Genomic DNA, 11,388 nt, shown 5'->3' with positions numbered 1-11,388 from the left:
AGAATTGTGTAAGTTCTTGAGCCTGCTTTCTGGATTGCTGTAGATCTGTTAAAATGCTGTTGAAGACATTTGGACACAAAATCCCTATTTAAAACCCCAATTTTTTAAATAGACAACTGGAGAAATAAATTGGTATTCTTAATGCTCCGGAAAATTCTATTACCTGATTGCCAATCCTTTCCTACATAAAACAGCCTTACAGTGTGTGTGTGTAATAGTGAGGGACAATTGTGTTGTTGCTAGAAAACTAAGTTCGTTCCTTCAGCAACATTTTAAAGATAAATGAGTCTGTCACTTTTACATTGTAAAGAAAAATCACCTAATAGAAGTGTACTCTGAGTTTTAGGAATGATATGCAGAGGTTTTGAAGGGAATTATTGTCCTCTACTCCTTCTGCCTTCAGCAGAGGGTCTGAGTCAGGCCAATTTTCTAGCCTCCAGGTGGCCTGCTCTGTTACATATTCAAGTAAGATCTGAGTGATTCTTCTCTGTATGCTTCTACCCTGCCGTGCTCCTCCATAAAAAGGTCTGGTAAGATTATGGCTGTATGTCCTGGCATGAGGGAGAATGATGCTTTCTGTCAACTAAGTACCAGACATCTGATTCCTAGTGACATCCCCATTTCAATGGGCAGCTGACTCTCTGTCTGCAGGGAGTTACTAAGACGTGCAATAAAGAGAGACTAATTCAGAGTGCAAGTAAGACTAACATACATCTGCATTAAGACTTCAGACAGGGTATGAAGGAGTAAAATTATTAAAACTTATTTCAGAAACAGGCTTACAAAGCTCACCACTTCCATTGGTGACAGTAGGATTAATAGGAACATCAGACTATGCTTGGATATTTTGTGTTTCTTGCACAGGAGTGTGTATATGTGTAGATTTCCCTGTCAGGAACAACACAGGGGAACTTGAAAGCCCAAAGAAGCTTTTCCCCCTACAGCAAATAAGTGAATAAAGCCTTTACTGTGGTTCAATAACCACAGTTATGGGAACTAGAAAAATCACCACAGTCCACTGGCCCTGTTAAAAGTCGAGTTGAAGAGGATATTTAAACAGTGACAGTGGCAATTTTCTAAAGTTAGGCTTTCCAACTAGCTGTCTGCAGACCAAAATCACCAGTTTTGATACTTTTAGGCATCAGAACCCATGTCTAAAGTTAGACAGACACAGAAAATCTTGACAAAATGGACTCATCCTTGACCTATTCGTTTATTTCAAAAACCTTCTGTTCATTTAACTTACATACATCAGGGAATGTTGTTGGCATTTGATCCTTTCTCTGTGATTCAACAATGTGGTCTATGTCAAAGGCAACCAAAGAAACTGAAGGGAACTAAAGAAACACCTTCACTGACTAATCAAGGGAAATGCTTTTGGAGTTACATACTTCAAACAAAACTGCATCACAATTTCTCAGAACAAAACTGCTTAACTTCACCATAAAGGTAATTTAAAGAAATGTTTTTGCAGTCAACATTGACTGAAGTTAAGAACCACATTTTTTTACAATTCTCTCATATTACCCTTTCCTCAGCATTAGGCATTCAAAGCTGGTCAGCTACTTAGGCATTTAAAAGGTCAATTTGCAAGGTATTTTGGTTTGTTAATTTCCACAGTTAAATAGAATATTAAACCATGTTCCAAATTTACCATGAATCATGTCTAATTTTTCTAGTGCTGAGGAAGCTAATGGAGTGCAATTTCTAAATCAGGGCAAACAGTCAAATTTATAGAACCCTTGATTTTTCACTTGAGCACACAGATTTTTTTTTTTGTCTCTATCCAAACTGTATGAATTTTCTTCAAATTTTCTGTCCTTGTATCTATTCCACAAATAACTTTGCAATAATGTCTGAGTAAGTTTTGATGAATTGTTGATTTGCTTGAAGTCTTCATGTATTGTGGGATAGACCTAGAAAGGACCAGAAGTTCAGATAGAGCAAATTATTCTGAGTGTATTTTTGGCCAAGCAGACAGCCACAATGGCACGATAAATTGGGATTTGTGGCTCTAATGCCTGCTCACTCCAATATTTGCAAGCCTGAACTGTTACCAATACTACTGCACAGGCTATTGCTCAGAACACAGGGCCTCCTGTTTTCTCTCTCTTCAAAATCAAAGTTGTTCCAGAGGAAAGAAGAATAAGGTCCTTAAAGGAAGGAAAAAAGTGTGAATTCTCAACATGACTGGAATAGAACAACAGATCACTACCAAATTAAGCACATTAAATTTTCCCTATATTGCCACATATACAATTCACTAGGACAAAAGCCTATACTCTCTCTGAAATCCTTTTTACATTCACATAAGAAGATGGCGCACATTAATGGATCCTGGGATGATTTTTGAAATTCCTTTGAACACACTATGTTTCTTCAGAAGAAGAAAAGTTGCCAGACAAGATCAGGCTGATGTTGAAGAAGTGCCTTTTTACTCCTTCTGACCTAGACATGTTGTTTAAAGGTAACATTTGTCATCATTACTGCACTGTGTATCCAGCAACAGCCTAACGAAAGGTGCAAAAATTCCAGGAGGAAGGACACTGTCTTTCTGAAAGTTCAGAGCCTGGGCAGCATCCATACTTCTTTCACTCTGTGAGAAGGAACAAGGCAGGCTCTGTGCATGTCATTCAGATGGCAAACAATACCAAGTCAAGTGATGGCAACAGCAGAGTCACAATGCCATGTGTCAGGATTTCGGGCACCATTGTGATCATACCTCGATGCAGTATTTCCCTACTAGATGCAGCTTGTTGCCAGAGTGCAAGTAAACTTCATAACTGACTGCCACGAGTCAGTCCAGGAGCAGGGAATTAGCAAGTGGTTCAGGCACTCTAGTCTAGGAGAAGAGTAAAAAAGGAGTGGCTGCAGCACTGGGAGCAACGGTGCTTGTTCTCCTGCCTTGAGTGAAAGTAAACAAGTCCATTGTTATCTGACTTTGCCAAACCTCAAAGTATAATGCTAGAAGGAAAAATAAGCTTTACAGAATTGAGCATATACAACTCTTTTCTTCCCTTCATAAATTGTATGTTAGAGTAGCTGAATCTACCAAAGTGTTTACAGTATGCTATATATATAATGGCACATTTAAGCTTTGTAAAGGGTTTGGAACATTTCAGAAATGTCTCTGGTGCTGAAAAAGGCTAATGTATTACAAATCATATATTTTAATTCAGAAAAAATATGTTTGGGAATTTTGACCTAGCATTAGGGTTAGGAAACTGAACGAGGATGCCAAGAAGCATGACTGACAAATCAGTCAAGCTAGTCTGCTTCAGATACATATTGTGCAAGGCATTATCACTGCGATCAGTCACAAAAAATGCATATTTAGTTTTTTTACATTAAATACTACACCTGTGAACCTATGTAAAAGATATACAAAATATAAATGTCATCGGGACTGTATATTTCAAACTTTTTAAAATAAACACAAAGTATATATATATATATATATATGTAGGCATATAGGTTGTAATTTCAATGTCAACACTAGCACAGTTTGTCTTTTCTAAATACAGGCCAGTATACTTCCTAGTCCAACACATGCACCTACAAACACATGATCATGCATACAGCTTTACATTCTGCTGTTTGCAGAAAAGTCAGAATATACAGCACTATACATTGTTTCAACTCAAAATTGATCAACACATTGAGAAAGATGCCGTTCAAAAGAAATTCCTTGTGAACTATTAAAAAAACCCCCAAAAAACAGAGAAAACCAGGGATATCTATATTTCATCTCAATAAAAACACTGAAGACCATGGTGATGATGACCTAAGATTCAGAATGCTTTGTCCGGCATGTGGTGGGGGTCACTCTTGGACAAAACACAACAGTGTGGAACTGGTTGCTACGACACATACCAAACACAGTTATAGTGAGGCATAGAGCTTTCACAACACCATCCAACCCAGCTCTGGGTTCAGACTACTGAGGTCTCTGACCGAAAGGAGACAGAGTTGTACACTGCTCTTCTCACAGCAGGCGGTGCTGAAGGGGATCTGGATGCCCATCTCGAAGGTAGGCGTCGATTTGCTGGCCGAGCGGGACGGGAGAAGCCCTTCTCACTTGAACATTTCACTGGCACACATATCTAGAACACAAAGGCAAGTCCTCGCTTTAACAAGTTACAGCTTTTGTGGAATGCAGTGGGAATGCAGGAAGACATTTGCGGTGACCTCAGAACAGGTGGTTGGAAGCTATTAAAAGGAGCGCAGCAATGCACAGAATGCAAAAGAACAGCTATTCCTATGTACAGGGATTCTCACATCAGTTGTGGTTTAAAATACATGAAGACAAGTGTCAGACACAAGGAAACGTATAAAATGATAGTGCAAGACAAAATTGACATTTACTCTTATCTTTTAGTTTCTGTAAGTTTTTTTGTCAATGAATGCTGTAAAATATTCCGAGTGTAGAACTCAGAATACCATCTGATATTACTGGAGTAGGATCTACAAACTTCTCAGGTATTTTTTGATAGATCTTATTTCAGGAAACTGTTGCCATTAGTTCATTTTGAAGCTGTTTAACTTGGTAACTAATTCAGAATGGTTATGGTTAATACAGTGTCATGTCTACTAGCAGAGCCATAGAGATGCAGAGGAAACTCAACAGATTTTGATCATAGCTACATTGATGTAAATTTGAAATAATGAAAATAAACCCAGTGCCTCAAGCCACATGTAGTTCTTTACATCTCTGAGACATTAATTCTGCTGGACATAAAATGGTAACTCCTGGTCAGGCAGTATTCTACACTTAGTTTCTACAGATAAAAATAGCAATATAAAATGTGAGCCTGTGAAAAAAGTAATCATTCCTTTCCTCCATATCAATTGATGAAAATTTGTTTGCCTGTCAAAAGTTTATTGGATGAAAAAGAAATCAGAAGCTTCATGGCTTTTTTATTTCTGTGCTGAAGGAAAGATGTGCCTGCTAAACAAGACATTGCATCACAGCAAGGCTGTCAGAAAGACATGCAGAAGAAAATCTGCATGGTCAGATTCTCAGCTGCTTAAATCTATATAGCTCCAGTGAAGTCTGTGAATTTGTGCCAGTTTAAGGCATACCAGCTGACAGCCTAAACCCATTTAAGTTTCCCAGCTCAAAACACACCTGTCTTATCTTTTTTGAGATTCCAATAGGCATATCTCTTTGTGTTCTTTGTGGACTTTTACAGAACCTGCAACTTACAGAGTGTTTTCCAAACCATCTGCTTGTCTTTTCATTAAGAAAGAATGTTGGCAAAGGCAGTATTTCTAAACTTCTGAAAATAAACTTCAGCCAAATATAAATTAATTATTCATGCCATGCTCTTCTGTTTTTGTGAGCCTATGCTTGAATATACAGGAGAAGCTGGAGCTGAGACATGAGTAAGAGAAGGTTACTTTATCACTGGAAACTTTATGGAGTCACAATACTCTTTGTCATAGGCAATTCCAAGGAAATCCTGATCCAAGCAGCACCCTGGATACTGAAAAATGTTATCTAAGACCTCTAGGGTTTGGGGCATGGCCAAGTCTGCTTAAGCCCTATGGGAAGTCTTATGACACAACATATCAGCTAAAGGAAAGAGAGAGGGTGTTAAAACCTGGTTGAAGATCTCACTAGTTCAATCTTAGCATAACTGCACTGTAGTAAAAAAATAGCCTTGCAGAACACCAGCAGGGATAAAAATCTGGCACGTCTTCACTGCTCATTCTTACATGCTGCTGCCCTCTCACAACTCTTAATCTGCAGAGGAAATTCTCCTGATTCATTCAGATCCTGGCCTAAAGTATCTATTTTTACATAATTAGTTACAATATAATGTTAGTCTGCCCCATTTTAGAGTCTGAGGCTTGTTATGAAATGGCATTGTTTTGCTTTTGTTATTCTTATGAACCTTACCTCTGGTAACTTCTGTCTCTCTTTTCCTTGCTTGAGTTGCTGCCCAATATGCCTGGCTGAATTCCTTGGGAAGTCTTGTTTTTCTTGCTCAATCTGGAGCATTTCTAAATACTGACTCAGTGTCTCGCAACCCCCATTGGTGAATTCAGAATTTGCCTGTGTCCTCTTATCTTTGCAGCATTTTGAATTACACGGAGAAGTCGCAGTTGATTTTTCATAGTTTTTCAAAAGCTTTTCAACAACACCATAGTTGGACCTTGAGTCAGCTGAACGCGGGCGGCCGGATAAATTACTTGGTCTCCAGTCATGCTCGTGAAGCATGTGCCTATAACCACTAGTATTTGGAAGTCCATTCATGTGTTTTTGTTGCCCTGCTGTCCTGACAGCTTTGCTGGGGTTGTTAGTTTCTTGCTCCTTTGTTGCAGAGAGCTTGGGATTTGAAACACAAGATGTATTTACAGTTTCTGCCCTGCTAGCAGCAGAGTCACACAGAGTCACACAGGGTTTGTGATCTTCTGATGCTGTTTGAGACACCTGATTTTCCTGCAGAGCATTGTTACGTTTATCTGTGTGAAATATAGTCCGATTAAACTCATCAATCTTTGCTGCTAGCGTTTCATTCCTTTGGGTCTTTCCCAAAGGATACCTGGCGTCTTCCAAAAGATCATTGTGTGAGGTAGCAGGGGCATAAAAGTCATTACTGTAAAAAGGGCTGCTGTGAGACTTTGTGTTTTGTTTCTGATGCATCTTGTTGCTTTGGGCCATATTTCCATCTGAACAACTCTTTTGGGCTGACAGTGGGGAAGGCTCATTTTTATTGTCTTTTCCAAGCTTGCCCATATCATATGCCCATGTGTTGTGGCAAAAATTTGTTGGAACATTGCACTCATTTTTGGTTACAGGTATTGCAGCAGTTACCATCACAGGGACTTTCACAGCCTGACCTTCATTTGCACAGGCTACTGCAGATTGATTTTTGTTTACAGGTGAAGGATTCCTCAGTTTCCCCCCATACCAACAATCCTGAGCCTTGCAATTGCTTTTGATGCCTGGATCTCTTACGGGTGCTTCTGAAAGCTGTATGACTGCAGAAAGTGAGTTAGTTAGGTGCCGAGAAGTGCTCCGTGGAGGAACTGGTGGAGCTTCTTTCTTTTGCCAGGGTCTGAAATCTGTTCCTATGCCACCAGTAAGACTACCATAAGAAATGTCCTTCAAAGCCTTGGTGGAGCTCATCAGATTCTTTCTATTATTATGTTCCTCTGTTTCAAAAGCAACTGAAGTCTGTGATTCATTGCTGGACACATGGTTCATCTCAGGCAGAATAACTGTGTTTTGGGTTTCCTCAAATTCCCCCAGGAAAGGAAGTGACTTCATTCTGGAAATAACAGAAGAGGTGTTTTAGGGATGAGCAATAAGGAACATTACAGAGGATCTCAGCATGGATTAATTCTCCCCAGAAGCAGGTGTTTTAACACTGGCTACTTAAAAAGGTTTGGGAGCAGTTTTGCTGCAGCTGATGTACCCAGCACAACAGAAACACACACAAAAATTTTGATGAAAAGTCAGCAAAAGGAATTTGCATTCCTTTCCTTTGCCACTAAAATTCTTGTTCTGAGTTTTTTAGATGATGACTGTTTTCTTATCTCTGCTACAGTAAGTACAGCAGGATCTTGTTTTAATGACTTCTAGGAGTCGACCTGACTATGAACTGAATGAAGAAAGCTGTAGGACACAGTGTATCACTCGTTTAGGTTCATAACCTTACACATGAGATCTGCCTTTTGATATATGATAAAAAAGCATCTTTAAAAGTTATGCATCAGCTATGAATCCATTTGCTTTAAAGATACAAAGAGTAGCCCAGCTAAAAAAATGAATTAGTGACAGACTTTTAACTGATCACATGGTGGAATTTGAGAAATCCCTCTGACCTCTGGGACCACCTGAGAAGGTTCAGTTTTACCCGAGAATTTCTGCACAACTCAAGAGGCAGTCTGGTGTTTAGCTTGCTAGAGAAGACAATGAACGCTGAATTTTTAACAGATGATGGAATGTTCATTTGCCATACTTTTCAGGGTCTGACTTGCCATCTTTCCATTAGTACAAATGTATGGTTGTTCTTCCCTCTCTTGCTTTCTTTCTGCTCTTGGATCATCATCATCAGTTTCTGACACATCCCCCATGCTTAAGGCTAGATTTGGGCTTTAAGTAAGAAATTCCCAGCCTGACAAACCCATACAGTGCTGTATAAAATTACATGGCAATGGGGGCAGAGTAGACAGAAATACCTGTGCACTTTCCCAATCCTCTGTACAGCCGTTAGAAACAAATACAATTTCATCTTATATAAATACTAATCTGAATTTGTATGTTCTGTATGTAAAATCCATTTTTCTGGTAAAACCTGCCTTTGTATCATATTTCAGCATATTTCATGTGAATATTTTATGCTGAGCACTGAAACACTAGCAGGGTAGGAACTGCCCAACTAATAAACCTAACAGCAAACCTGCCTTCAAAGTGAAAAGCATAAGGAGAATTATTCATTTCCTTCCTCTAACATAAGTCCAAAGATGTTTTTACCTTCTGTGATTGGATTTCTTTCGAATTTCCTCTTGATAGCTGCATAATTCTTCACTGACTCTGGCAAGTTCTTTAAGAGCCTTTATAAATATAAAAACAGGCCTTTAATATATACATTTAAAATTGTATCTCCAGAATTAATTTGAAACTTGTGGTCATTTGCATTTAAGATTCACAGCAGAGGGAGGTAGTACGAGAAAAGATACAAAAGTGCCCCCACCTTATGAACACAGGTAAAGAGCATGCTGTTAACACATTCAAACAGTGAGAAGACACTCATTGATAGCAAACCTAGGAGCAAGTAGAGACAGTGACTTGTGGAAAGCTAAAATCAGGGAGATCAGTTCTTTAGCTTAACCTGGCAGGCCAAAGTCCTCAGTGTTTTCCTCCCCCTTGTAAGTGAAACATGCTCATACTTTACTTACTACATTGAGATCACCAATATAATTCTTGGTATTTTGATCAGAAGTTTTAATGGTGAGGCTGTCTTCAGGTTCTTTGTGGTTCTCAAAGGCCAGACTGTCCACTAACAGAATATGGTTTCTGCTGGTGTCTCTGGGCTCCTTCCATTGGTGTACACCAAGCAGACTCCCTTTCTCCATTCTGTTGTTTGCCACATTGTGTTGACAGTTCAGCTCTGCTGTGTCAGTTTCTTGCAAAGCAGGGGAATGCATGGACAGCTGCAGCATCTTGCTCTGAATGGCCTTGCTATCATGGACAGTCATATTGCTCTCCCTTCTAAGTTTTACCTCCTGGTAAAGCTGAAAAGACAATAGAACCTTCTATTAAATCATGGTATTGTAATGAGCTTTATGGCAAAGCCCCCATATTCATCTTCTGTCTTGAATGATGCTTCACTCAGCAGCACTGATTAAAAATATTCTAGATGTGTTAGTAGGAAAGTGCTGAGTCACCTAATGTGACAATTCAAACACCAGGATTGCCACAGGATAAGGCTGATACCATTCTCAAACTCTCTGCCACAATTTTAATGCATGGCTTCCACCCATGGTTGGGACTGGAAGAGATCTCACGAGATAACTGGCCCTGCCTTGAGCCAAAAGATGCATGGTTGTTTTCCAAGTAATATCAGCACACTCTGTGGTGGACACAACTGTTATCTGATGGATAGGGAATGTAGGGGAATGTGACAGAGAGAGAGTGTTCTGGCTATGTTACAGCCTATTAAAACATATTATTTGAAGGAGAGGAAGTGAATTCTCATAAAATACAGTGCCATCTGCACTAGAGCACACTCTTTCAGTTCTCAGACAAGTGGAATTCTTCCCTATGAGTGGAGTGATAAATCAGTACTGCAGAATGGCATTATTTGGCAATGTGCTGCCATCTTCTTCTTTCACGCTATCTGCTGAGATCCAGTGGCTTCATTAGTAAATGGTGTTAATTCTGGTCACCCAGCACATTCAGACTAGGAACAGTGGTAAATTATAAATTAGAAAAAATGGCACCACAACATCATAAAAATCTCTTCTGCTTACAGTATAATTTCCAGTGCCAAGAATCCCACAGCTCTGTATAAACATCCATTCTTAACTTGCTCTCACGAAGAAAGCACACAGGCACCTCTGAACAGCCATCTGCCTGCCCTCTCACAGTGCACAAGGCCATCACAACAGCTTTTGGAAGGACAGTGGAAAAGAATAACAACATGCAGAACATGTGGCCATTTCATGGGTAGTGCTGAGGATTAGAAGTATTCTCACGTTCAGAGACTTAACACTTGACCTCATCCTGGGTTTTCAGATTTCACTCCCAAAGCCCAGCTGCTCATGGAACCTGAGGGCTGAACTTTGCCATTTCCAAGAAATAAGAGCCTCATATGGATTCAGCATACCAGTAAGAAGGAAGGATACCACCCCATAATATCTCCTAAACACCACAAGTCTTTCTGGAGGAATTAAGTTAGGTTTGGTGGGCTATAGAAAATTGCCAAATTAAAATACAATCTGATAAATAAGCACAAGTTTTATTGAGGAAATCCTTCTACAGATAATGGCATTTAAAAGGTGTCTATCTCTCCTTTTCTCCAGACATGTGGCTTGTGGACAAGACATGTCAGGCATCTGAAATCAGCAGCAGCTATAGTCACAGATTAAGAGGGGATCTTAGGATTCCAATAACCTTGATGCCTCAATCTGTAGTTTTGTTTGGCCCTGCAGTAGCCAGCAAATTGCTTCATTCTCTTCCCCTTAGCCCCATTCCATTCTGTATCTCTTTTTCTGTCTCTCATGCTTTCCTAATCTCTGTGCTAATAAAGCACATGATGAAAAACAGTCCTTGCTGATATTGTCAGGTCTGCTAATAGCCAGAATACCTTTTCATTACTCTTATTCCAAATCAGCTCTTATACCTAAGAAAATGAAATTCAACTACATATACAGATCACATTACTAACTTTTGAAGCATTCTCAGCTTGGCAGTGAAATTAGGGAAGGCTGCACAGGAAAGTCCTAACACAAAAGACAAAATGTGGCAAAGACCATCATACCAAAGTCTGCAAGAATTGTGGGTAAAATATAAGAGAGTTGACATCATGGAGTTCTGCTGCAGGCTGGTTTCATAGGCAGTGTATGGCTGCCATTCCTTTGGCCCTGACCATTTTCCTTCTCAGTTTCATGTGAGCAGTCTCTGCCATACATTCCTGTGCTGCTCAGCCACACGACAGTGCTGGCAGAGAGCAAGTGAAACTATTCCATGTGTATATTAGATGAAAAATGTGGAAAGCTCACTAGTGAAAAAACTTGCCTCTACAGGCTGCCAAGCAAACTCAGTTAATGCATTAGAGAGTGTCAGAGGGTTTGGCTGCAGGGACAATTTGGGGATAAAAGAGTAATAAATAATTGCTGTGACTATTTCTGGAAGGAGATGCACTGCAAATAGCA

The 11,388-nt window shown here is 39.6% G+C and overlaps 2 protein-coding genes across 2 annotated transcripts in view; both read right to left on the bottom strand.

Moving 5' to 3' along the window:
• Positions 1 to 3,791: 3,791 nt before the first annotated feature.
• On the bottom strand, positions 3,792 to 9,210 carry KIAA0408 (KIAA0408 ortholog). Its single transcript, XM_039707127.1, has 4 exons — positions 8,911 to 9,210; positions 8,486 to 8,565; positions 5,903 to 7,277; positions 3,792 to 3,860 (listed from the first exon to the last, which is right to left on the bottom strand). Exons 1-4 carry the CDS (start codon positions 9,208 to 9,210, stop codon positions 3,792 to 3,794), a joined length of 1,824 nt encoding a protein of 607 aa, XP_039563061.1.
• Positions 9,132 to 11,388, bottom strand: part of SOGA3 (SOGA family member 3) — a 49,491-nt gene continuing 47,234 nt past the window's right edge. Inside the window, exon 12 of the mRNA XM_039707126.1 lies at positions 9,132 to 9,246. The gene's annotated coding sequence lies outside the window, so the exon portion shown is untranslated. The remainder of the gene's footprint in view (positions 9,247 to 11,388) is intronic.

The sequence above is a fragment of the Passer montanus genome, unplaced genomic scaffold (assembly GCF_014805655.1).
Source record: "Passer montanus isolate IOZ18808 unplaced genomic scaffold, ASM1480565v1 scaffold2, whole genome shotgun sequence".
Taxonomy (NCBI): Eukaryota; Metazoa; Chordata; class Aves; order Passeriformes; family Passeridae; genus Passer; species Passer montanus.
This window is presented reverse-complemented; position numbering and strand designations above follow the sequence as displayed.